The 27,966-nt window shown below is 41.1% G+C and overlaps 2 protein-coding genes across 6 annotated transcripts in view; one reads left to right on the top strand and one right to left on the bottom strand.

The window, feature by feature from the left end:
• The first annotated feature begins 170 nt into the window (after positions 1 to 170).
• Positions 171 to 1,944, top strand: LOC149932732 (PEST proteolytic signal-containing nuclear protein-like). Its single transcript, XM_090156769.1, has 4 exons — positions 171 to 315; positions 544 to 830; positions 890 to 967; positions 1,029 to 1,944. The coding sequence occupies exons 1-4, from the start codon at positions 276 to 278 to the stop codon at positions 1,194 to 1,196; spliced, it is 573 nt and encodes a 190-aa protein (XP_090012895.1). The 5' UTR covers positions 171 to 275; the 3' UTR covers positions 1,197 to 1,944.
• LOC149932731 (SAM and SH3 domain-containing protein 1-like) overlaps positions 1,936 to 27,966 on the bottom strand; it is a 145,423-nt gene continuing 119,392 nt past the window's right edge. For 4 of the 5 annotated variants that reach the window (XM_090156764.1, XM_090156765.1, XM_090156767.1 and 1 more), the window contains 9 exons: positions 22,406 to 23,139; positions 6,311 to 6,586; positions 6,131 to 6,215; positions 5,885 to 6,039; positions 5,500 to 5,772; positions 4,917 to 5,067; positions 3,587 to 4,581; positions 3,383 to 3,514; positions 1,936 to 3,209 (listed from right to left, as the gene is read on the bottom strand). In XM_090156764.1, the coding sequence (XP_090012890.1) occupies positions 2,922 to 3,209; positions 3,383 to 3,514; positions 3,587 to 4,581; positions 4,917 to 5,067; positions 5,500 to 5,772; positions 5,885 to 6,039; positions 6,131 to 6,215; positions 6,311 to 6,586; positions 22,406 to 23,139 (3,089 nt within the window). In that variant the 3' untranslated portion in view covers positions 1,936 to 2,921. The remainder of the gene's footprint in view (positions 3,210 to 3,382; positions 3,515 to 3,586; positions 4,582 to 4,916; positions 5,068 to 5,499; positions 5,773 to 5,884; positions 6,040 to 6,130; positions 6,216 to 6,310; positions 6,587 to 22,405; positions 23,140 to 27,966) is intronic. The other variant, XM_090156766.1, reaches the window with a different exon arrangement.

Genomic DNA, 27,966 nt, shown 5'->3' with positions numbered 1-27,966 from the left:
TTTCAGTTATAAAATGACGTTAAAAATTTTAATTCAAAGTTTTCAAACATACGATTGGCTTTGAGTTATCGTTTATTTTAACGAATGGTATAATGTTTCTGTTTGATTGGTTCACACCCTTCGTTCATTTAAACGCTGAGAATTATTGGCCAAAATTGAATTTTCTAAGTTTTTTATTGGCTTATAGTATTATAACGTACGAAGAACAGCGATTTTTTTAGGAGGACTGAAATATCGCAAGTGCCTAAAGAAGTTTCTGGGATAATTATCTACAAATGGCAAATAACAATTTTGATTACGATGGAAATTTTAGAGGTAATTTCTGTATAAATTCTTCGTTACGGGTTTTATTATTTAGAATAGTCAGCTCGAAAACTATTCGTAACGAAACCCGAAAGATACACTTACAGGCCTTGGCCAATTTTGCACAAAACACAAAAAACTAAACTGATTTTCTTTCGAAAACAACACATTAAATTGCAAAAAGCCCGACTCTAATTAGAGCATATTTTAAATTCGCCAGTGTATTTGACCTTCACCTAGGCTCCAAGAGTTCAGGCTCTAGATGGGATAGTCGTCAAGGACCTTCCACCAAATACAACAAGGCAAGTACTCCTCCGTACAACGATCGAGACCGCTATTCTTCAGATGGAGAAAAACGAAAATTGGAAATGGACAGAGGTGGCGGCGTAGGAAGCGATGATGAAGAAACTATTGAAGTTACAAAGAAACCAAAGTTAGCAATGGGCTTTAACCGAACATTTAATTCTGCCAAATCAATTCAGGAAAAGAAAAGCTTGGCACCTATCTCTATTAAACTAGGCGCCCAGGTAGTTAATTTCAACAAGAATACATGGTGAAATGATACTGATGATAGTATTTCTTTCAGAAAGAAAAAGAGTCTTTACCAAAGCTAAAGAAAGCCAGCGCATCAGTCGCTGAAGTTTTTAATCAAGATAGTGATGATGTAAATCTTATTCCTACTGAAGTTGGGTATAACAGACCTAATAGTTTTTTCTATTTAAAAGGAAGAAGAAATGCCCCCAGAAGCCAAAATGAGAATGAGGAATATAGGAAGAGATACACCAACAAGCGCGGGTCCTAACAGCTTTGGTAAAACTAGGCAAGGATTTTGTGATGTTAAAAAGGTGTTTGAGAGACAGTTAAAAAAACAAGTTGATGAAGATTCAGATTAAATTACATGTCAAAAAATAATATTGTTGAATTTGGGCCTTCATATTTTTGTGGTGTCAGAAATTTTTTAAATTACCTATCAATTGAGTTCCTGGAAGAAAAAAATATTACTTTAAACTGGAATTGTAAATTTTTCAAATCTCGCTCAAATTTAGCCACACTGGTGCTTTATATTTGTTTTTCGCCATTATAGCCAAATATAATTTCTAGTTTAGCGTAAAAAAAGGAAATATTTTTTAAAACATCTACATGCACAAAAGAAAAACTTTTTTAAAAAGAAAATTAATTTGCATTACAAGTATAAAATAAATTAAATAATTGTTTAACTCTAGATAACGAGCTCATTATCATTTAGCCTTTAACGCGTTAGTTTATAGACGTTTGGAATTGGAAAAAAATCTATTGTGGATATAAATAAGTTGTTAATAGTTTTGCTATTAAAATTATCCACTTCCAATATACGAAATGTCTTTTACCTATAAGATAAACCAAATATGCCTGTACAATCCAAAAATTATAGTTAATTGTGAAACTAACCTGACACTGATGAAAGGCAAGGAGTGGGTAAGGTAAAATTCACGAATCCCCGCAGATAATCTTTGCAAAAAAATTCCAAACACCTCCACTCTTTACTGTAGGTTTGTTTCTATGTAAATATTTTCCACAAAAGAGAAAAAAATTGCTGTTGCCTTTTGTGTTAAAAAATATCCAGCAGGAAAATAAAAGAAATCAAATATACCTTCTCAAAGATTTATTTGTATTGATCTATAATATTCTTCCATTCCTTATTTCAATTTTTAGGAACCAGAACCAATCATTCTTCCAATTCTATGGCCGTTTTTTTAAAGTTTTTATACAGAGACAATATTTGTCCTTTATTCAGAAACTACCTTATATATAAAAGAACTTACATTATTGTAGTTCTCATATAGGAGACAATGTATTTTATATAATAACTAAACACTTTATACAAGAAAACATTTTTCCATTATATAACTACATGATATACGCGGCGTACGAATAATATTACGTTGTCCACGGGCGTTTTCATATATATTGTTCATTTTTTTAGGATTCATGTGGCTTTGGTATATTGTATTGAGGCTATTTATTTTATTCCAAATACGGTAGATGATAAGTTTAGATAACAATAAGAGGAATTCTTACTGGAAAAAGTCTACACCATTGGCAGGTACTGAATGTGTTATATCATCTAAGTCTAATTTGTCATAAGAGAGAGAAAATCAATTTCACCTGAAATCCACCAAAATAAAAAGTAATCTCAAACTGTATAGCATTTTATCACAGGAAAAGTTTTTTTTTCGCCGTAACTCAACTGGTGAAAATCCTAAATTATTAAATGGATTTCTGACTAGATGCTCTAATCATTTTGAGCAATTTCTTTGAATAGACATTCAGTAAGAATGCCGAAGGGTTATTGCCAAGAGAGAGAAAATATTGCCGGGTGGGATTCCAAGAATTAAGGAATAAAGAAATTTATTTCAATGGAATATGGGGCTATTCTGCTCACAACGCTCTTCCTCTAGGCTAAGGTCTTCTTAAAATTTGACTCAAACATATTGTTCACCACCAGCGGGATCAGGGAGGATGCAGGCACTTGGAGAAACGTATCGATGACGATGTATTTTTACTTTATTGAATGGCCTGGTCTTTTCTTGAAACGAACGAGGTGGAAATATAGAACGCGGATGGGTTTCGGTTCTCAATCAGCAGTAACCTCCCAGCCTACCCAAGTGAATGTTCAGAGCCCCAATGGCAGTTGTCAACAGACGAACGTGCCGGGCGTTATGTATTCCAAAGTTTCGCAAGTCCGAATCCCTAAGCAGGGCCACTTTCTCCAAAGGGTGACCGATGCCTCGGTTGAGACAAGCCAGACGAAAATGTTCTTCGTACATGGGCAGTCCCAAGGAAATGAGCCACTCGCGCAAGGAGCCTGAATAGTTGGCCTCAACGACAGGGCCGTAGCAAGCGTCAGCCAGGAAATCATTAGGAACCTAATAATAAATTCAGAATTAAAATGTATTCCAAAGTGAAGGTAATTAAATTTTTTAAGGCTGTCCACGTTACAATTTATTAACCCTCTCGGCCTCGGAGGAAGAATTACGGATGTTCGAATTTGAGATACATTGCAATTTTCCTAAAATAGGCTTATGACATTTTCACTCACCCCGCGTCTGCCTCTCATTTGCAAGGAGTTAATCCTAGCTTGATCCATACTTTCAGCGACGTCGTAGATATCCCTTTGTAGCTCCTCGGCGTACCTTTGCACTAAAGCCGGAGGAATTCCGCAGAAACCAGTCTAAATGTTGGAAGATCAACGATCGATTAGAATAATACTGATAATGACTTAAAATAATAAATATAAAATTACTTTGTCCGTGTAAGGCTCTTGGCCAAGGTCAATTCCTTCGTCTTCAAGTTTACGATAAACGGCCGTCAGTAGGGAGAGAGACGGTGGTCGCGGGTTTTTGAGAGCTTGAGTCTGTAAGCTTCCTTTCCTCTGTCCGAATTTCTTGTATAACTTTTTCTCTAAAAGCCTAGATCCGCCGTGATGGTGGTGTTCACTCTTTTCTAACGCGGGATGTTGAATCGTTTCGACGTTGCCGTCTATCAGCTTCTTCCTGGGCAGCGTGGCCGATTTGGCGCCTTTATTGGCCGACCTCGAATCCACCATAAATCCGTAACCATCTTGGTCCTGGTACAGGTACGAGACGGCGTCTCCGTTGCAGTTACTAAACTCGACACTCCCATTGGCGAATTTCGATGGCCTAATAACGGTGGGGGTGGTTCTTTTGGGAATCGGAGGCGGAACTTTGCCTTTAGAGTTTTTCGGACAACAGGGATCGGCGTCTCGCCTATCGTCGGAGTTACCGAAGTCAAAGTCTTCCATTCGAACGGAGTAGGTCAACGACCCCTCCGAATCATACCCGGAAACGGAACAGGTGGAAGATGCCTGTAACATCTGAGCCGTCGTTCTCAATAAGCTCCTTGTCGATTCCCCGGAGTCTCCGTGACCGCTGTCCACCGAATGAGACGCGCTCGAAACGCGTTCGTCCTCTCGCTGGACCCTGGATGCTACCGTGGTCAACTGGGAACCGTTCGTTCGGTCAGAGTTCTGGGTCTCGCTCGGCTCGCTGGCCGGTATATTGGGCCTAAAGTCCGAGGGACGCGGAGAATTAGGCGCGTCCGTTTCTTCGTTCGCGATATCGGACGCGTCATTCGGAGTGGGGCAGTTCGCGAAAACGAAACCAGTGTCAATCGCGTCCAAATTATTCGTCGATAGAACCACTTCGCTGGATTGATGGTTACCATTATCGGGCACCTCCGCGTTCGATGGATTCGTACCATCCTCGAAATCTTCGATTTCTGTTTTAAAATAATGAGTTTATTTAAATAAAGATATATTTTTGCATATGGACATCATTCATACTGGTTAAAACTATAAGTGAGTTGGCACCATCCGAAATTAGGAAGAATGCCTCTCTTTGGACTTTGCGCGTAAGCGATGTACTTGGTCAGAGGTCGAAAATAACCTTATACGGTGTGGTGCCATAGTTTGTCGATATAGTAATACCGTAAGTACCATAATATAAATAAGTATGACTCGTTTATATTTATCCAAATCTAATCCTTCAGTGTCATACTTATGTATTTTAGGTCACTTATGATAATAGTGTTTGTTCTAGCATAAAATGTCTCACCATCGTCGTCGAAGAGAGCTTCGGCAGCTCGGAGAAGTCGTTTTTGTAAAGAAGGACTCGTGATTCCAAGACTGCTTAAGTCGTCCCTTTCAATTTCTCGGAAAGCGTTTAAATCTTCGTAACCATGTAGCATCAAAACATTCATACAGCCCTGCGTAAAAACAAGAGTGATTTACATTCATTAAGCCACTCATTTTTTAAAAAACACACACTGTGGACTAGATAATTATGTAGAGTGGAAGGCGGATGGACAACTCAAATAAATGCAGCGTAAGACCGTACAATTTTAAAAGGAGATAATTTAAACCTTGGTTAAAATTGGCCACAGACCAACTTCGTTTAAAAAGGAAACGCAAAAAACGGCGAAAACGAAAGCCTACATGGCAACACATTTCTGAGAAGCGGAGAAAAAGATAAACTTCACGGTAATTTAAACACGTGATAAAGGAAGTGAAACTAAACGCGTAAAAAGATACGCTTTAACTAGACCAACCAGTTGGTTTGAAAACTTTTATTTAAATAAAAAAATTATAGAGCGCTCGTTAGGAAAGTATAAAGGTTAGTATTTAAACAGTCTTATTACCTGTAGTCCAAAATGGTTCAGAAGTTGCTCTAGCGTTTCTGGATGCCACCTTTCATTGGCGAGCAAAGTTGGCACGTTTGGATAACCCTCGGTATTAGAATTGGAAATTTCTCGATTAGGATTGTAGCGTTCCTTCCTCTGCCGTCTTCTGGCTCTCGATTCCATCGGAATCTCTTCGACGTTGATGAATTTAAAATGTCCCACTTTCCCGTGAACCACTCCCACCCAAGTACCAGTATTGTTCTTGGCTATAATGTCAATTATGTCACCTTTCTAATGGAACAAAAAAAAACCAAATCATTAGAGGCCGTAAAACAAAATTTGACGATGTAATATATATTTGTCGTTTATATCCCCTAAGAAAGAAGAATATAAAAAAGCGTACTTTGAGTCCCAGGGCGTCTCTGTCGTAAGGGCTGGGTGTAACGTCGACTAGAGCTCTGGCCCGACCCAAAATGGGCCCAATTACCGAGGTGGTCTCATCTTCGCCCGCCGACGAAGAGCTTCGGTTGGAACTAGTAGGAGTGTGAGCTTGAAGACCTGCAAGAATGAAAAACCACCATTCTCGTATTACGGCGTCGAATTTATAAAGAATTTCTCGAGAGAGAGGACGAGGGAAATATAAACGCACTTGATCGAGATCCTCCGGAACCGCTCGGAATGCTCTCCATGGAGCTCCCTCCTTCGATGGCCGCTTCTCCGTTCTCTCTGTTATTCTGGAAAGAGGACAATTTCGTCTTCCATTACACCGTATACGTACACGACGCGATACCCCGTAATCACGGGCGGAATTTTAAGAAGATAAACTCACGTCGTTTTCGGAGGACCTCGAGTGTCCCCTGAGTTTGCTGAATCTTCTCTTGACATCGCGGTGCAGATCGCGAACTTTTCCGGCGAACGACGTCGTCGACGCTCTATTGTTACTGTCCCTGGGACTGAACCTCTGCGAGTCAACGAGACCATTGTTGGCGTTTTCGGCAATGATTGGAAATTTCGAGTTGGTATCGGAACTTACGGATTCATCCGGATCCTCGCAATCCGAAGATTGGGAATGACCCTCTTCGCTGGTACTGTAACTGCTGCGATTCTAAATAGGTTAAAACGCGAAGAATCAAAATTAAGTCTACGTAAACGAACAAAGTTTCGAAGCTACGATGAACGTTTTAATCGTAATAAATATATCGGAAAAGCAACGTTACCCCAACAGTTAGATGGCCGTCGGAAGATGTTTTAAATTTAAACGGACTGGGTAAACTTAACTTTCTCATACTACTAGCTAGTGGCGAGTTACGCATCTCTTTTTCAGTAAGGAACTGGAGACTAATATTAGCGTCAAGTTGACGCGTGGCGAGGTACCACACTGAGTCGCTAAAGCAAGCATCACGACGCCTTTTAAACGTCCAAGATAAAAATCAAACGACTGGAGAAAAACTTTCCACGCCAGAAAAAGGCTCTGGACGTTTAATTAATTTTTTTCACCTTCTAATTCAGCCCGCCCTCAACCTAAAACCGGCATCTTTAGAGTTACACGCGTTGCTATGGAAACGAGGAGCGCCACTAATTTTTGTCCAAAGTGATAGAATGGCTATTTTAGCGAAGAACTAGCATCACGAGCCGATAGAATGATATCACTTTTTAGAAACTAAACTAAATCAACCACGAAAACGACTCATAACGGGAACAATGTCAAAACAAACGTCGGAAACGGAGGAAATAACTACGCGGAAATCCAACACCCCCGACGTTCTGTTAAGAAATCAAGGAACTAAGTCAAAAATATATAGTGTAAACTAACGCTATCTTCGTTAAAATAAAAACTCTAAATCCCGGGCATATGTCGTTTTCCTAATGGTTTATTAGTCATCGTGTCGAATCCGTAACTAGGGGAGAAGTTGAAACTGTCCGCTGTAATAATCAATACTCGTTAATTTTCCATTTCAGGAGCCATCATTTGATAATATATTAATATCCTAAAATACGGAATTCCAAATATTTTAATCGAAATAGGGATAGAGCGACCTAAAAGTTAGTTGAATGTTTTTGACTAGTCCCGGGCAAAACAAATAGCGGAGTAAATGGCTGGGCAAATAAAAGAGATGCAATGATACATTTACCATTTCCAATAGAGGAAAGACTACCTAATTTTTGCGGGTTAAAGGTAAGCGCCATTTGTACGTCGGACGGTATTACTAGCCCATCCCGAAACCCCCGGGGGCATACCGCATCCACATTACGAATTGATACAAAAGGACCGCGCATTAATTTTTGGCAGTCCTCGTGGGTGCTTATAGTCATTTTCAAAGCTAATGACAGGGCGGCCACCAAACAATGACGATGCCTAAAGAGCAAATACAATTTGCTAGCTACATAATTTTTTTTCCGCGTTAGCCAACTGTTACAAAACAAATATACGGTACGAGACCTGGAATATAAGTATATAGAAAATGCTTTAAAAAATACCCAAAAATTGCGAATTCACTTTCGAGGGACTAAATTGCAGTTGCCAAGGGGAAAAAAACGCGACTAAAAATGGTCGAGTCAGATTCAGGTACGAGGTAATTTGACGAAACTAATTTGAATATTATTACGAATAATAACACGCGCGAATACGAATTATTAAAATGATTAATTCTGGCTATTTTTACGGAGACAAAAGAGACAAGGCCAGCCAGCCGTCCATGTAGTCGCGGCGTTATCCTCAAGCCGCCGTTTGGCTAATGGCGGAGGATTGCTTTATATTAATATCGTGGTATCATTATTAAGGGGTGACGTCACGATTAGCGCTCTTCTGAAAACTAAGTCAATGGCCCTGACAACCAATATACGTATTAAGCGTCGCGTTAAGGTCAAATTTCGTATTAAATATAATTTCGAGGCGGTGGAAAGAATATTAATTAAGGCAAAATAATTTTAACTCCTTCGAAGCCTCCCGGCTACGAAGAATAATTTGGAAATTAGTAAACATTATTAACGTGGAAACTTCCTTCTCGACGTACACGTTTCGCATTTCGTCGAGACCCCCTAGTTTTTACCGGGAGATAGACAAAATTCAAGAGCGTTAGAAATGGAAAGGGGATGCTAGAGCGGTTGATAAATTCGTTCCTTCCATTTGTGCAAAAACAACTTGAAATTATACACGTACATAACGCGCTCCAGCCATCAGAAAAAGTGGGGAAACTTAATAATAAGTTACATAAACGTTCCTTGTGTCTCGCGTTTGCGGCCAAATGACTTGATCTCAGGGTTATCCAGTTTCTAGGCGCTTTTCATACAGCTGGGTTTCAACTATACATCCGCGGTGGAAAAATACAAGAACCTCATCAAGTCGTTACTAGCTAAATTCTTCCGAAAGCAGCCCTTTCGTTCATTTAGAAAAAAAACTATGAAACCCGTATTTCCACTAGCGAAACTAGATTTGGAAATTAAAGGGGAACGGTCAAGCTTTAACCAGATAGATAGCCCTATAGCCCATTAAAAACTAAAATTTATGGTGAAAACCGCGTCAAAAAATTTTGAGTGGTTAATTTTTAATAAAATAAAGACATTTCGGGAAATCGAAAAGCGCGCGTCCACCGCGACACCTGGTGAGAAGTCGGTGAGACAGAAAAACAACGTAAAAGCGCGCGCTGCTGAAGACGCAAAAATTTGTCACGCGCGGCGCGTTCCAGTTATAAGAGACCTAAGCCTAAATTGAGCGATTTCAAAAGTTACGCTAGTTCGCAAATCGCTCATACGGGGTTAGGGGCGCTGGCGGCAGCACCTAAGATGGCGGCGAAAATTCAAACCCAAACACTTGGCGTTATTTTTCGTTTCAACTTTTTGGGCCAAAAGCTATTTTTTCAAGACAAAAAAAGGTACGTGTTAGTATATTGAACGTCTTGTTAATCTTTTGATACGGAAATAAGGCCATATTTGGAAAAGCTTGGCCGTTCCCCTTTAATGTTTAGAAAATATCTCCATCGGGATGCTTGTATCGTAAATTTGCCTCGAGTCGACCTGTCAAAATAGGCCGACGCTTTTCTGAAGATTCGATAAATTACGAAATCTCGGGAAACTATCTTTGGAGCGATAAACACACCGACGAACCTTGCCTTTGGCCTACATTGAGTCGTACTGACAATTTATCAAATTAAGTCTCGAAAAGTGGAACGTCGTGTACCTGCTGTTATTAGATTTTTACGGCCAGTATAGGACGCTTTTAAGCGCATTAAGATTGCGTTCAACTTTTATACAACCACGACTAGGAAAACTCGGGTACGATCTTGTCTTTTAAGAAAAGATATTCCTTTCGTAAAGTTAGAACACACGCTTTTTAGAAAGAGCCAATATTAGGTTGAGTGCTAACAAGGAGAGTGCCCGAACTGTTTATGGCCGATTTTGTTCAAAGTCGGACGTAAACTAGATCTTTATGAGATATGAAATTTCCCAAAAGGAGACGTTGCACTACCCATTTGATTTGACCACTTAAAACAAAAAAATTGAAAATTTTTAGGGTAAAATTGTAACACTTTTTGGGTAAAATAATGGAATAAAATCTTATTTTTTATTTTAAGTGGTCAAAAACATTTTCGGTTGCCATGGCGAATACGTAGTGCATCGTCTCCTTTTGGGAAATTTCATATCCCATATAGGCTACATTACGCCCAACATTGAACAAAATCGGCAATAAACACCTCGGGTACTCTCCTTGTAAGTTTAAAGTCGTATTCAGTTCTAATGACAAACTTTATAAATTAAGTGTTCGAAAAGATTATAATATTAACGAAGTTACGTTGAAATTTCTTAAATTGGTGGATTTTACTGTATGGGGAATAATTTCAAGGGAAAAAACCCACAACGAGAATAATAATTTTAATTTCATTGAATCTCAGCGATAAAACTTGTATATCTCCTTATTAAAATCAGGCTACCTCGAAAATTTGACGATTAACGCGCCTCCTGTTATGTGTTAACGCGGTCAAATAATAATTACTTCTATCCTTACCAAACTCTCAAAAATAACTTTTATGTTTTATATTCTATTATACTTTGGAAAATCACTGAGCCGAAACAGAAAAGAGAAAGTACAGACGCGTTTAAAGGGACGAAATATATATTTTCTTAGAATGAAAGCGACGCTTAAATTTTGGTAAAACAAAAGGGTGGGGGAAAAGCTGGAATTTCCTCGCAGCCACCTGCTTGAAAGCGAAGTAGTTCTGACAAAAGAGCACGGTCCGCGTAAAGTTAAAGCGAAACTGCCGGGAGGTACTTAAACTTTACCGTCCGCGCCATTATTAGGGGACCAACCACCATGTTTACCCAAAATACTTTTTAGTTTGCCCTCTAGTCGAAGCCCAAAGAAAAACCTCTCAAAATGTTTTTTTCAAAAAAGTTAATAAGCGGATTAGGCTTCTAAATTCTCAATAGAAAAAATAAAGCTTTTATTAAATTTTAAGCAGACGAAGAACTAAGAGTGAAAGCCCAGTGGAATTTTTACAATAAGTATATAATAAAAAAGTAAGGGAAAATAAAATAAGATTGATTAATGGACGTATAACGTCGGCCTTGTCAATTAAATGGGCCAATAAAAACCGAGAAAGAAACCGAACCAGTTTTTTCGTGTATTATATATTTGAAAATTAAAATTGATCGCGACGTATTTAGAAGTCTGTCTTTAAGGCTAGTTCCCACTAGGAGAATTTTCGAAACGAATAAAATTTTCGCGCAACGAAAAAATACGCGTTTTTTTGGTCGCTGGGGAAGCGGTTCTCACTTAAGCGCGAAAATTTAAAAACGCTGAAAACAACTCGTGCGGGTTTTTAGTAATGTTTTAGGCCTAACATAAAACATCAGTTCAAACTGAACCAAATGGATGTTCCTGTTGATAATTTCAATAAATAAACGATTCTATTCGTGAGATAATTACCTTTACTTCAGTATCTTGGTCAAGTTGGCTGAGCCGCTTTTCTAAAGAGCTAGGCTTAATAAGTGACGGACGGGAGCGGAATAGATCGAGGGAACGCGTTTTCTGATTGGCTGAAGCTTTTTATCGCCAAGGTGTAGACGTCAAAAAATAGAACATTCGCTAGATACCGCGGAGACGCGACTTTAGCGACGAATTTGAAAAAAATCGCAAATTTTATTCGCGAGCGTCAATTTTCAGTGGGAACTAGGCTTTAGCCAGGCAAATTTTAAGCGACTTAAATGGATTGGAAACCCGCGGGAAAAGTGAACTTTCATTTAAAAAAAGGTGAGGGGGGTGTTGAAAAATAGATCGGAGGATTTGTATATGAGGAAGTCAGTAACCCTTTGGATTTCAAGAGCCCGAAAGTGGGTCAAAAATATGGGTACACCGCAGACGGGCCCCAAAGGCTCATTAAAGTTTATCTCTCTCAGCGGCAGAAGCCCACCGCGAATGACAAATCTCTCTCTTTCTCTACGTCCATTTCTCTTATCTTTGGATGGAGAGAAGATGGCGAAGAGGGAACCACTTTCAAAGGATGAGAAAAGGAACATTGTTAGAATGTGGACCGAGAGATAGCTTTCTATTCGGCCCGCGTTGTGCTGGAGATTTCTATCGAATCAGGAGAGATAAGAAATATGGAGGAAACTTGTTGAGCAATTTCCACCATTTTATTTATTGCTATTTTCCAGGGATTTTTCATTCTCAATTAATTTTAGCGACCAAATCGTTTCGAAAGCGTCAGTTATTTAGGTTCTATAGGGCTGTGCGATTAGTGGTTTTAGGCAATCGAGTCGGTTATCAATTTTTTTTCATCGAATATTCGAGTCGAGTAATCGAGTACTTGATTAAGGGGAAACTTTCTCTTATTCGAGTCGAGTAACTAAAAAAAACCTCGAGTAATATTTTTAAGGAGTCGGGTTATCGAGTACTTCATTAGGAGCTGGTTTTATTCAAGTAATTATTAAATTAAGTTTAAAAGGAGTATAAAGTAACTTTAATTGCTGAAAAATATCCCTTTAATTTAAATGAACCACAGTTTCCACGATTTGTAGGGTACCGTTTATTGCCCCCAAAAAGTTGTAAAACCCCCTCTTTGAACTTTGAAGCAACGAGGATAGAAAAAACAAATACTCGACGAGTTTAGAGAGCAGCTTATTCGGGTACCCGAATATGCAAATTTTTCGTACTCGATAATCGACGAGTATTCTCCAATTACGTATTCGAGGTCGAGTTCGAGTACTCGACCACAAAAAATGTCGAGTACTCGATGATGTTCGAGTACTCGACGACAAAAAATGTCGAGTACTCGATGATGTTCGAGTACTCGACGACAAAAAATGTCGAGTACTCGATGATGTTCGAGTACTCGACCACAAAAAATGTCGAGTACTCGATGATGTTCGAGTACTCGACCACAAAAAATGTCGAGTACTCGATGATGTTAGAGTACTCGCACAGCCCTAAAATTCTAATGAATGCGAATTTTCCTTGAAACCGCGGAAAATGTTTCGGCTGTTGCACTACCTCTATGTAAAATGTAAAAATTACACTGTAGTATATTTATTTATTTACAAACAATATTTTTATGATGAAATAGTTTAAAGTCGCATGATGACTTAGGATTAAGGTGGTGCCTTGGGTATTAGCCTAGCTGATTATTATTATTATTATTATATATATTGTAATATCCCCCCCACGCTATTTTTTCTTACAAAGCGAATTTTGAAAAATCGGTGGCACCTAAGAGCAACAAACACAGCACCCCACACAAGGAGAACGCAACCCGTCAACAGTCGTGCATTTTCTTGTGTACGTTTTTCATTGGCTAGACGCTTTAGCGCCTGCTGCCGTCGGAAGGGGAAAATTCGGAAATTGTCTTCCCCCTTTCCGTAACACGTTCAGCGTAAAGGCTCGTCCAATGAAGTTTGTACACAACACCGCGTTAGCGTGTTTAAAGGCTAGCTGCGTTATCCTTGCGTTTGTTGCTCCTAGGTGGCACATCGCGAAGATACACGTATCAAGCTTATATTAGCAATACTTCAGCTATTATATATTAAATTAAAACTAAATAACTTAAGTATCTATGCAAAAACTATTTCTGGTCACATAATAGAAGGCGTCCCAAAACCACGCGACGCAAAACTAATTACCTACTTCAAACTAAAACTATACTAAAATTGATTAACCGCCCGTTAGTTCATTTTCTTTTCGAGATGAAGGGACAAAAAGCGTCAAGATGAAAGAGGCCGCGAGCATTTCTATATAATTTGCTCGTGAGGAAGGGGAAAAGATGAGAGAAAACAACAATGCCGTAACTTTAATTTTCTCTCCGGGGGGGGGGGGGTGGGCAAAGATAATAATATCTCGGGTCGAATCGGGAGCCTATATCGGGCGCGTATAATAGCAAAAAGAAAATGAACGCGGTGAAGAAAAAAGCAACAAAGCCGACAGGTATATCACGTTTGTTCGGCCAGAGATTCTATCTCTCTATTATGAGCGAGCCAAACAAAAGCTGCCGTAGAAAGCGCTATTTTTTGTTCCAAGGTGAGACGTAATCAAGAGAGCCTGACCAATTATTCGCGAATGAGAAAGTTGGGGGAGAAAGGTATAGCCATCTTAATTTAAAAATCTAAAATATGACACGCGAAGAAGGATCAATCACCGATAGGTTAAAATATTCGTAAAACCAAAACCCATAATTTCAACCATAAAATACATCGCGATACCTATATGCTGAAAACGCTTTCGTGGAATTGGAAGAAGGAAAGGTAAAATTACCAGGCCTCTCCTAAGCCGAAAACGTTTTTCTCATTTATAAAAGAATAAAAAAATCAACGTGAGCCCATCACTTCATCAGCGAAACGAGCGTCCTTGTACGAGTTATTTTAAATCTTTCAGGTTCCCGAGAATCCATTTTTCCCCGCGCGGTAAATTATTCGTTCCCCACCTCTACCATTTCCAAAATCAAACGACTAAAAAAATGATCAAAGTAAAATGAAAAAAAAAGAACTTTTATTTTCGGGCAATCGATTTTACCATTCCGATTTTGCAAATCAAAAACGAGGGACGGGCAAAAAATAACGAAAGCGAAGTACATCAGCTAAAAATGTTCGAAGACGCATTGAAAAGAGAGTGGAGTACAAAAGTACGGGTGGAAAACTCACTTTGAACTTCTTGGATTTCCAGGATCGAAGATGGGTGGGTTGGGCCGCGTCCGAGAGCAAAGAGTAACGTTCCGACTCTCTCGAGATGAGTCTCATTATTCAATTAGAAGCGGCGGAGGCCTCGATTTGCATTCGATTTGGACAAGCGACGGTCGAGAGACGGAACTCATCCGAGAGAAAGAAATCGAAAAAGCTAATAGCGAGACACGGCGTACGCGGGGAGCAATTCCTCGCAGACGTCTGTTGGATCAACTGATGAGCGTCAAACCTGTTCTATTCCGCGAACGACCATTTCTTCGGATTCATCGACGGGGAAAATAAAGATGAAAGCGGCTCTGCATACCCCCCCCCCCCCCCGCCCCATAAAATTTGGATCTCACCAGAGTGCGAAATTAAAGGCTGGTAAGAGGGGTAACGTCTGCGCTGGTTTACCTAGAGGCGCGCGTAAGAAGTTGAAGGTAATATTGATAGAAGGCGAAAAAGATAATTTGTTATCAAAGACGTCGTGTTCTCGCCGACCCCAATTTCAGAAAGAAGAAGCTGCGAAAAGAGGCCATCACGGCGGCTGATACGCGCCCGAAAAATACCCGCAGCAGTCGACGACCCCCGCGGGTGGCCGACAAGGTTGCCAATGAAAAGACCACCAACCTATAGCTATATCTAGGAAGATTCATCCTTCCACGACTCGAACCGAGAAATCTTTTTTAAGGTAAAATATTATCGCTGTTAAAGAGGGGAAAGCGAACTTATCGAGATAAATTTCGATATTTTTTCGTTGGAATTACACCTAGGAAGAAACGAGACTAGCGACAGAACCGATTTCTTGACAGGTGGGAAATTTAAAAGGATAAAAATAAGATGCTCTTAATTGATTCGCGAGGTTCCCCGTCTCTCGAATAGCTTCTCATTTCGATCACCCAATAAACTTCTTATATAAGTTACGTAGTTTTTATGAACTTATACAATGCGACTATATGTTTTCTTACTTTGAACTATTTATAGAAACTCCTAAAACGTTTTGTTGAATTTATCCGTATTAAACCGAGTGTGTTTTTCGAGTTCCGTATCGAATTAGAAATTATTACAAAAATAACGCTATATTTGAAATCCGTATTCCGAGAAAGGCGGAAAATGAAGTTTTAAACTAGCGATATACAGGGTGTTTCAAAAGGTTATACAAAAATGTTAAGGGGTTGTAGGGGGTTAGTTGAGAAGTACGCCTGTTTATCCCCATTTTTCCTACGATGTGTTATAAGAGCGCCAGAGAGCTTCAAAGTGCGGCCTACTAGCCCTTGGAAGTAGGCTGCAACAAGCGCAAAACCAAGCAGCGGGGAAACGCGAACATTAAGGTTTGGGTTCATGTGATAGGTAAAAAAGGCCTTTGTAAACAAATCGAGGTAACCAGCGTAAAAAAGTAAACTTAAACAGTATTTAAAGTCCCTGCTGCTTGGTTTTGCGCTCGTTGCAGCCTACTAGTAGGCCACACTTTGAAGTTTTCTGGCGCTCTTTCAACTCAGCGTAGGAAAAATGGGGATAAACAGGCATACTTCTCAACTCACCCCCTACCACTCCTTAAAAATGTTGCGTAACCTTTTGAAACACCATGTATATTAAATAGGATGGTCAAAAATTACGAATGTTGATTAGATATAAAAATGATAATTTCGTAAAATAAAATTAGAAAACATTTCCGGCAATTGACGTGAAATTCCAGCGATCCAACCCTAGAATTACGTCGGTTAAAAGTACGTTTGCAAACGGCAATTAGGCTTCGCGCGAGAAACCATTTAAAAGTAAACGTATTTCGACGATGTCCCGAAGGGGGTACCCGTACGCGGCCACAATGAGAAGGCCAGAAATCAAGGATGAGAGCGGCTGCAACAGCAGGATGCGTTTCCTGCGTCGCCGACGAGGATTTCGCTTTCATTTCACATATATTTTAATTCTTTAAAACTTAATTCGCCCAAACAATGGTTGTCCGGGAGAGAGAGAGAGTCAAACACGCGCGCACGCCATATCCTGTCTGTCGAAAATTGGATTTTTAAAGGCTATTATTACCATCTCCAGCATTCACCTCAAGGATCTGTAAAATAGGCGACAAACCCACTTATCGCGATACACGAATGAACGGGTACATCGTCTTAGCGCGCTCCGATTTGGAGAATGCGCCAAAACTATCGACCCTTTTAAGATGTATATACGGCGGGGTTACGGTATCACCATTTTATTATCCCGAACGCTTCGGGTCAGACTCAGCTGTTAAGTAACTTTCGCTGTACGCAGTCGAGGTTTGGGGCTCTTTTTAGCATCACGCGATCGAAAATAAGAACCCAATTACGGTAAAAGTTTTCTCCCGAACAGGGAGGGAGGGGAATTCACGCATTTATTAATCTTAGAATCTGCATTCTTTTGAAAAGCGTATACCTTTGGATTTCTAGCGTGCCTTTCACGTTAAATCTAAATATAGCGCGTATATGAAAAAAATACTTTATAAACAAAAGATTCTCGAAAATTCTTCACGAATTCGATGTTAAGGTAAAAAAAGATTTTTAGTGTGGTACTAATATTTACCATCGAGCGTGAAACAGGTGCGGGAGCAACGACACGTTTACGACACACCAGTGGCGTCGCCAGAATTTCGTTTTGGGGGCGCTTAAGCGCCTGCTCAAGGGCTCCCATACAGGTCGACTTAGCAAACCGATGACTTTTTTAGAAATACTTTTTATCAAGAAAACTTCGGTCAAATTCAGATAACGTTGGAAAAGTTAAAGCTTCTCTGTCCTCTCCTCCCTTCACTCTCCCGAAACCAACCACCTAAATTAAAGGTATATAACGAAACGTTTTAAGAAAATAAACCATTTTATTTCCGAAATTGTAATAGAAACCCTTTCATGAGTTATGAAACAATGAAATCAATTACGGGAATTTTAGGAGGCGCTTCAGAAAATTTTCAGGTGGCTCAAGCGCTACCTAAAACAGCCTAGCGACGCTACTGCGACACGCAAATTTAACCTCGGTACCATCCAGGGGTCAACAATACACTCTTTTTCGCGGTCTTTTCGACCCCTCTTTTTGGCCGCCCGCTAGTCGGCCATTACCTGGAACCACCGGTGGGGGGTCTAGGCTCGAGTCTTTGGTCCCAGGATATGGAGAATGGGGGTTAAGGGGGGTAAACTCAACATGAACGCGCCCAGCAAAATTCCCAAAAAAAGAGTGTATAGCGCGCAAATATCCCACAAATGCCAGCAGGTGAGAAAGAAACGAAGTTTACATAAGGGGAAAACATGTCGCCTCCGGAAATAGTTCGATTTATCGTTATAATCTAGTCATCTTACGGGGAAAATATAAAAATGTGTCTACGCAGCGTCGAATTTTGTCAACGCGTCGATGGCAATCGAGTGTATGGGCAAAGATTGAAGCTAGCGTAAACACCTGCTTCCCAATTTTGGAAGAATATACAAATAACTGTAAAGAGGGTCGTATAAAAAATGCAGCGGAGCGTGCGCCGCGGAGTGAAAGTGTCGACGAGGATTAGGACTTTTTTTTCCGAGGAAGACTTATAGATAGCGGCCACGAGTGATATACGGATCCGGCAAGTGACGGGGCAAACATGGGGCCATCAGAAACTAAAGGACTCTTCGCTCCGTATCCGCCCATTCGACGGGGCGATTTAAGATCTTCGAAAGACGCGTCTTAAAGGAGGGGCTTACGGCGTTAGGATGGCGAGCTAACTCGGTGTTTTATGGTACTTAAGGGTCAAGGGTATTTCCAGTCCCTCCTCAGCGGGTCTATCTGCCTCGTCTTAAATTAACGAAACGTCATATACCGCTATCGTCGGGATCGGACTTGCAAGGAGAGTACCCGAGGTGTTTATTGCCGATTTTGTTCAAAGTCGGCCGTAATGTAGACTTATATGAGATATGAAATTTCCCAAATGGAGACGTTGCACTACCCATTTGATTTGCCATGGCAACCGAAAAGGTTTTTTACCATTTAAAACAAAAATATCACCTTTTAAAAAAGCATGGGATTTTCTCGGTTTCACAGGGTATCCTGTACGAAATTTTTTTAAATTTTAAAATCACGAAATGGGTAATTTGGACCACATTTAGGTGTATTTCATTAAATGTGAGTAAATTGGAACATTTTTGGGGTAAAATTGTAACAATGTTTGGGTAAAATAAGGAAAAAAATATTATTTTTGTTTTAAGTGGTCAAAAACAGTTTCGGTTGCCACGGCAAATCGAATGGGTAGTGCAACGTCTCCTTTTGGGAAATTTCATATCTAAATTACGCCCAACATTGAACAAAATCGGCAATAAACACCTCGGGTACTCTCCTTGTAAGTTGACGGGAGTAAACCCGGAGTAATCGAAGGTAGTCTATATACCGTTCCTTCACTTTGGAACGCGCTGAGGAAATAGGCCTTTACGAAGATGCGCGCGTAGTTATCGATCCCCCGGAATGCGGCATTCCGCGTAAACACGTGGAAGATTCAACGTCCATTCGTATTAGAGCCAGCCTCGGCCGTATACCGGGGGACGGGAAAGCTAATTTCGGAGCATATTCTAGAATTGCTTACGCGAACTTTTCCTTTGATAAAAGAATCGAATCCGCGCTTCTCAGAACCCTATAGAACCCCGCGCCACTGATCCCAGATTACTTCCCCGCAAGGAAATTGTCTGGCTCTGCGAAGTTCTCGGGAGGATTTAACAATTAGGCGATTTACGAAACAAAGCACTTAAGGTACTGGACGCGTAGCCGGGGTTTTTTTCCAAAGCTCCGTGGAAAATTTTCCACAGTTAATTCGCTCTGCTATAGCGAGCCACTTAAAATACTAAATGAGATTCTTACCCTGGGTTAAGAAAAAAACATTAAGAGGAAGGGGAATTAAACGCGTTTTCATTGAAAAACCTCGCTAGTCTCGAGATCTCATTTCAAATTGGCGAAACCTTTCGTAGGGTTCGGTGGCGGGAGATCCGACGCGCGAGACCGCCAAGTAATTGGGTATAGAGGAGAGGACAACCTTTGAAACGATGCTTTAATCTGGGCGCCGGAGCGTGAACCCATCTGCGGGCGCCGGTTCAATCTATTCGTAATAAGTAGAATATTTTTTATACGATGTATTTCATTTCCTTCAGACGACATTTGTCATTAATACGTAACTTCGTTATGTGTCATCATTTCAAACTATTCTACAGGGTGTTTCAAAAGGTTATGCAAACATTTTGACGAGTTGTATAGGGAGTGAGTTGAGAAGTAAGCCTGTTTTTTGACCATTTTCCTACGATGAGTTAAAAGAGCGCCAGAGAGCTTCAAAGTGTGGCCTACTAGCCCCTGGACGTAGGCTGCAACAAGAGCAAAACCAAGCGGCAGGGACTTTAAATACTGTTTAAGTTTATACTTTTTTACGCTGGTTACCTCGATTTGTTTACAAAGTCTCTTTTTTACCTATCACACGAACCGAAACCTAATGTTCGCGTTCCCCTGCTGCTTGGTTTTGCGCTTGTTGCAGCCTACTTCCAGGGGCTAGTAGGCCACACTTTGAAGCTCTCTGGCGCTCTTTTAACTCATCGTAGGAAAATGGGAAAAAACAGGGATACTTCTCAACTCACCACTTACAACTTCTTCAAATTTTTGCGTAACCTTTTGAAACACCCTGTAGAATAACTACTATCAAAGTTATCGGCACCAGCTGTTTCAATAACAACGTATTTTTCCATCACATTCACCAAAAAAGGAATCTGCTATAACAGGTTTAGTATATTGTTTATTACAAACCAATCTAAATTTACGAAGACTATGTACAAATAGGAATGTCAACAGATTGTAAAATTTGAATATTAGTTTTTATTTAATTCCGCTAGAAGTCAGAGGAGGAAGTGGTATTTTTCCTTAAACAACCGATGCAGTACGTGTTCTAGAATCCCAGAGATTTTAAATAAAAAAGTTCCCCGTTTAAAGGCCGACTACATAAATCTTCGGTTTACTCTGTCTTCCACTGGAAGTAGGCTGACTGCATGGCACAGGTGTATTGCAGTAAGCCTACTTCCAGTGAAAGACAGAGTAAACCGAAGATTTATGTAGTCGGCCTTTAAATTTCGGGGGAAATATTAAAAAGGAAAAATATGTATATTAGCGGCAAGATTTATACCCGACACGAGGATAAAGAAGCGATAGAGTCGGGCTTCTTACGTGTACATTCTCGGCACCCTTTGGTATAATAGAGCGATATATATCGAAAGAGAAGCGCCGTCCAATCAAGATTGGCTGACTTATCCTTTCCCGAAACTGCTAAGAAAATCGTCTTCATTTAACTTTTATAAGGAGCCTATAGGAAGGATGAGACGAGCGACGTTGGCATGACAACGCATCCGGAATGAACGAAATTCTCTCTCCGTGAATAGATAGGAGCGAAAAAGGGCCACCACTACCGAGCCTTCCTTCAACTACGCTTATCCGCCGTTTTCTATTAAGTCAAGATGACAGCTATTAAATTACTATTTCGGTAAGGAAAAAGAGCGGCCATATTGCTTTACTATAGATTCAAAAGGTACGCGGGCGCAAACAAATTAGATTCGCGTTACGACTTGGTTTACTTTGATATTACGAAACAGGTACGGGTCAAGTTAAACGAGACAAATGATTTTCGGATTTATATTTCACCTATAAGAAAGAGCCGGATAAATCAGGCGCTACGTAAAATATACCCCAATTTAAAGTTATAAAATATTTCAACTTTTTCTAGGTTGCGCGGCTAATTTAGAGGCAAATATTTACTAGCATCTGTTCCGACTGAAAAACTCCCGGGTATTTCTTAATTGTCATACCTTTTGTGTTTCGTTTAAATTGTTTTCGTCTTTATCTCCGCGCTGCAAAACGAACGACAATGCAACGGACGAGGGGGGGTTCGCTATTAAAATATCGTAACGCCTGACGAGTTACGAGTTTCGAGTTACGGGTATCGAAGTGACAATCACATTTTTTTTGCAATTTTTATTTTCAGGCAAATTGACGAAAGACGGATTACGCGAAATTCTTTCCGTTTTGGGAAAAAGCCAAAAATCTCCCGACAAAAACCGTTTAAGGTAGTTGTTAATAAAGAAGAGTCTTATCTTATCATACAGACTGCGAAGAAAACGGTACAACGAAAAAAGTAGGCTTAATACACCATAAAACACACAACACTTGACAAATATTTTTATGGCGAAAATAAACTTTACCCCTTTTTTGAAAAGCAATTATATTAAATGGATAATAAATAATTAAAGGAAACAAAGACGGTTATCGAGATAAATCTTAAACTTTATTTTTTAAAGCTCTTTTTAAAAGGTTGACTGCTGTAAAGGGGAGACTCGTACCGAGTTTTCCCCCGTTAAATACACGTGTAACGTAATCGAGAAAAGCGGGAAAAATTGACGCGAAGTTTATTTTATTTATAAATATTATACAATCGATAAATTACGTTTTGTCAAGAATGAGAAGCGAAAGCGAGCTAGAAATAGTTACTTTTTTTAAGAGGGCGTGTTTATCCTAGCCACAAAAAAAATGAAGTTTCGGACAACAACGAAATAAAAAGCAAATATAGAAGACGGCACACGCAACAGGTGCGAAAAGGGAGCCGCTATTTGGCGGCGTTGATCATCGTCTCGCGTAGCGTTTCGTATCCGGGCGAGGGAAGATTGAGCGCGATGATTCGAACGAAACGACCGGTTCCTTTTCGGGGTCTCGTTTTGATTTTTGGTATTTTCTCTTTTAGTTACTTATCACACGGATCAAGTAGATCGGAAAGACTCACCGTTAGACTCTTGATTTTCCCGAGCACTCCGCTCTTGGTCCTCCGTTCCATCACGGGGGACAAAGCGTAATCGGCCGATTCGAAATCCGGATCTTTTCCAACTTCGTGGTTCTCTCTGATCATGGAGAGTTCCGAGTTCGTCCGCTCCGGCGTAGGAGTTCCGCCTTCTCCGCCCGAGGAGCAGTCCGCCGTTGGGGCCGCGAGATTTTCCGCCGCCCTCGATTCGACGTCGCTGCCGACGCTCGCCGTCGGTTTCGATTCCCCGCCGCCGACGCTTTCGCGCGTTTCGTCGCGAGTCGAATCGACGCCGGTGTCGCCATCTATCGCGTGTTCGGCCAAACTCTCGTCGCCCGTCGCGGACAGGCTGCACATGATATTTCCGCACTGGCCGCTACAAGGTTCCCTGGTTTCGCCGGAACTGGACAAACGTTGACCCAAGGTGACTTGGGTCCGCGCGAGAATGGCCGAGGTGAACTCTTCCTGGGTGAAGGCCCGGGGCGGAGGGGCCCCGCGTTCCAAGGCCGCGCGGCGAGAGGGCGTCCCCAGAGTGGCCGAGCTGTAATGGGGCAGCTTCTGCAGCGGGGGGTTGGCCGCCTGATGCAGCGACAGCCGCTCGAGGAGTTCGGACGGCTCGTGTTGCTGACCGCTGGCGTTGATCAGAGAGGCCGAGTGATGCAACGGCGCTTCGTGACCTTCCCCGCTGCCCAGCGCAACCTCCGGATAATTCCTTGGCTCTACAAAAGAAAAAAGAACAACCCGCGGATATAGAAGAAAATATATCATGGCCCGACAAAAACGATCAATACGTTGGCGAAACTATTTTAAGTTCGCCTCAACTCTGTCCCGTCGCTCCCGAGAGAAAATTCTATTCTTTTCATAGCTAGCCCTCTTATCCCGGAATTCCCGAGAGGGGCTTATCTTGACCGACAAACTTTAACCAATTCTAAATATCAAGGGGACCCTTCCTACCAAGGTTCTTACAAAGCGCTTACCTACCACTACGCAGCGAAGTCTCTTCGAAGCTTTAGATAAAACGGGAAGACGTTGAACTGTTTTCGCCTTACTAGGACAAGTACAGGCCAAACAACAGAGTTGAAGTCAAAATCGTCTACGCGCGGGAGACCTTTACGGGATCAATTCCTTTTTGCAATCTGTCGACGAGCGTTTTACGCGTGAAATATGTTTTTCACGAACGTCAAAAATTCGAGATGAGAATCAAACATTGAAGTCGTGCTATAAAACGTGACCAGCTGCCGAGACTTTGACTCAAGGTTATAAAACGCGCGCTACACGAAAGTCGCCGAATCCCATACAATTTTCTAATATATATACGTACATTATAAAGCAAATTCTTTCGTTAAAAGTAGGAATTTTGCCTATACGAAATTAAATCTATTAACGCGCGCGAGTAAAGAGTTATAAAAACTAATAAACCACGCTTGATAGCTCCGAGGAATGTACCACTATTATTCTTAAACAAACCGAAAATTATATAATCTAAATTCCACAGTTCCGCCAAATAGGCAAGTTGCCAAAGGCGAAGGCCATTAAAGCTATTTGAAAAGTAGGCGAAAAAATGTTAGTCAAAAAAGACGTTTTATTGGTTTTTGCCAATGGCGCCTTAAGAATTTCAAGACATCCATCACAGGAAGAGGAAAAATTAAATCGTTCTTTGCGGGGTTATTTTTATTCGGCGTTTTTCTCGAAGAATAAAGTGGAAGATATATAACGAAGACACTTAATTATTGAAAGAAAGTCAAGGAAGAGTTGAGTTTTGAGGGCGAGAAACCGCGCCGATTTCGGAACCCACCCGATTCACATCCAAGCAGTCAATTTCATAAAGTGACTTTTTTGTGGGAGAAGTATTAATATTAAGAAACTTTTAAAACGCCAAAAGAAAATGAATAAAAAAGAACACTCTAATCTTGGCCCTGACGCGTATTTTAGCATACAAAAACCATTTTCCATAGGAAATGATCTTTTGCTAAAAAATGAAACGATAATTTTATTTAAAGGAGAACTGTCACCTCCCTAAAATTGGTTAAAAACCATTTAAATGGATAGAGGACGTCCGAAAATGGTTAAATACAACCCCCCCCCCCTCGACTCGAGAATCTCAGAACCGCTTGGTTGAACCTACCTGCAGCGCCATCTAGTGAACGAAATGTTTTCCCCCGGTTTTATCGTTTTTCGGTCGGAACTGTCGTCTTCTACGACATTCTCCTTGGCTTTTTAACCGAGTTATATTAGTAGTAATCGTGTTTCTAATATGCCTTACACGCCGCCCTTTTTCAAATTTTCATTCTTTGGGCGCTGCACGTAGGTTCAACCGCGATTTCTGAATTTTTTGAAGCCGTTTGATGTAGGTTGCGGAAAAAGTAGCGTAACTTTTAAATACATTTCCAATAACTATAAAATTTCTGGGACATAATTATTAATATATTTTCTATCTTTCTGTAAAAAAACCTCGTAAATTTTGGTTTTGGTGACAGTTCTCCTTTTAGCAATTTTAAACTAACTTACGGTGGCGTTGTTGATGTCGCAATTAATATAATATATTTATTACAGTGGACAATTTAACCTCAATGTTCTTTATTTAATATAGTCAAAAAGGTGAGACTGTAATAGTTTTCGTATAAATAAATCTAGGGTGAAATTTCGGGGGTGGTTTAAAAGAGCGACGGAACGCGACATCTTGTTGGCTATAAAATCTGGGCATTTCGTCGGCAGACAAGAGTTTCCTCTTTTTGTTCCCACGCAATGATCTTCCCCTACGGAGAAGTAGAAAGCGATTCCCCGCTTCTCCCTCAAGCGTGCGAAGCGAGCTGGGAAGCCAGACTTAAAGGAAATAAATTGACGCGATGAAGAACATCTTTCTCCAAAATACGCCGTCAAAAAAAAGGTGCAGAGAGAGAGAGAGAGAGAGAGAGAGAGAGAGAGAGAGAGAGAGAAAAAAACCAAAATCACACACGCCATAATGGCATCTTCATTTCCCCAGGAAAAAGTTCTTACACTTTCTCGCGTCATTTTTTCCTTTTGTCTTAAACACGAAAAATAACGACTACCATAATCATAATTTATCAGAGGAAGCCCGTGTTGATTTGATTTATTTATTTTTTAACTGGTTTGTTTAAGGAGAATAATGAGAGGAGCAATTTTGAATGACTGTATACGAAATATTAAGAGTTTCTTCGGATCGCGGTTTGCGGTGGATTAAATTTTAAACTACTTACAAACGCAATTACGCAATGCTGCCAGTCGACCTAATTCCGCCTTTTTAAAATTAACTGACGTCACGCGAAACCTCGCCATATATCGGGGCAGTATTATCCCGGTGTAACGAAAGGGGGCGCGCTTAAGTAGGGTCATATATAACAGGGCGTGGTTAACGACGCCCTTATTACGGAGCTTCTATTATTCCTGAAGTACAGTTAAGTAACACCTACACAGTTTTGGAGCGATAGCCCTCCGCAATTTGTAGCGACTACCTTTACTCCGCGTCTCGAAAAGTCGCAAAAATATATTCTTAAAGGCCTAGGATTTCTTCTGCCAGTTTTCCTTTAAGTTTTCTTCCCGCCGCGCAAATATCCTGGTGGTAGGCCAACCGCGGAACACGTTGGCCTACCACCAGGATATTTGCGCGGCGGGAAGAAAACTTTAAGAGAAAACTGGCAGAAGAAATCCTATGCCTTTAAACTCATCCACGCGTAAATTTGCTTATCGACGCGCTTTGAAAAGAAATGGCCAATAAGAGATAACATATTCGTGGAGAAAGTTCGGATCGAGAAGTATTTTTAGGAAGGAAGACGCGTCTGCGAGATTTGAAATTGAAAAGGTGGCGGGAGAGGACTCGCCCGTTAGACTCGCCAGCAGACGTCTGAATTCCGACACAAGCGAGGAAGGGAAAACGGATCAATATTAAATTAGAGATATAGGCTGGCCAGGTACCACCGAATCTATAGTAAGCGAAAACGAAGTGCCGGGTTGCTAAATAAATGGTGATTTGGGGCGCCTTCGCTCCTACTGGCGACTCTCGCCGGGAGGGTATATGGTTTCTGGTAATAGCTGGCGGGGTAGTTTCGGCCGACACGGGCTCCAAATGAAAGAAAAATAACATCGGCAGCGGTTGGTTTTTCCCGCTTCTTAGGCGGTCTTTGCCGACCAAACAATAAGACTAATATTTGGTGGGGAACCCTCTCCGGTTCCGCGCAGTATAGATAGGAAATCGATGAGCAGCATCCCCCGACGGCGACCGTGAAGAAAAGCCAGCTTGTCGGGGGTTCATTAATTAACGCCCAACATAATCTGGCGCGGTCATAACTCTTTTCTCGGAACATTACCAGAATCGCGCTAAGGAAAGAAAGAGCGCGTCGAAGCTTCAAGTTTATTTTAAAACTTTATAACTGCGTCGGGAGATAACTGAAGTTCTTCTTCGGATCCAGGACCTGGCAGAGAAGGAAAAATACTCGGGGCCCGGAGGGGAAGGGTCAGCAAGCGCGCTTTTTAGGGGGGCGCTACCACAAGGGGCCCAGTGAATTGCCTTTTACCAGCATCCCCTCCCCTTGGAATTTCAGTTAGAAGGGCCCGGGATGACATAATTTGCCCCGGGGCCCTGAGGGAAAGGGCCTACAAGCATGCTTTGAAGGGCCCGGGATGACATAATTTGCCCCGGGGCTATGAGCGAAAGGGCCCAAAAGCATGCTTTTAACGGGCTTGTTAGAAAGACCCGTGATGACGTAATTTGCACCGGGGTTAACTTTTCAACATTGTACTGTCAGACTACATTTTAGAAATTGAACCACATTTTTTAATCATAACAAAAAAAATCCCGAGAGTCGCAAAACTTAATTAAAAACTACAAACGAAATTCCGCGCATAACTTCGTCAATTGTCCTTTAAAAATGATAGTAAAATTTGTCAGGATGGTAAACTTGTTGCCAATTAGGAGAGAAAGCGGGGTTACATAAGCGCGCTAATATATCAAAACTGTCCTCCAGGCTCTCCATTTGGAAGCTGCGCCTTTCCGGTATTTTAATTGATCGGCGCGGTTATAGAATTCGAACGGAAGGGTTCCACCGAGTTAGACACCACCATTTCAATTCGGGGATAAGTTCTCGCCTCAATCGACAACGGAGTAGGCATCGCCTTCCTTTCAACCGCGCAAGAAGGAAACTGTGCTAGCCCCGATGCCCACCCGCTCCCTTCCTGGCCAGAAGAGCGACTGAACAACTCTACCGAGTTGACAGTTCGGGGATAGTCTAGTTCCACATCCCAACCTTCGAATCGAGGTGTCGGGTTAGTCGCGGACGTCGCTTTTGGAAGCTAAACGGACCACGGGATGATCCTCTCGAAGAACGTAGGGCTGTTTTAATTACGAAGGATCGAAACTATGCGAAAACTGCGAAGGCCGCGCCACCAAACGACGGAATTAAGCGGCTTAAAGCGGCGCTTCCTCGCAGAATGAAGCGCGTTATTATTTAGGCAAAGCAGCAAAATGAGATAAAGGGCCGGATTTCACGGCGAAGAAGGCGGCCTTCGCGAGCTGGGACGTCATATCGTTA

This window comes from Leiobunum rupestre, chromosome 8 (assembly GCF_980474605.1).
Source record: "Leiobunum rupestre chromosome 8, qqLeiRupe1.1.hap1, whole genome shotgun sequence".
Taxonomy (NCBI): Eukaryota; Metazoa; Arthropoda; class Arachnida; order Opiliones; family Sclerosomatidae; genus Leiobunum; species Leiobunum rupestre.
This window is presented reverse-complemented; position numbering and strand designations above follow the sequence as displayed.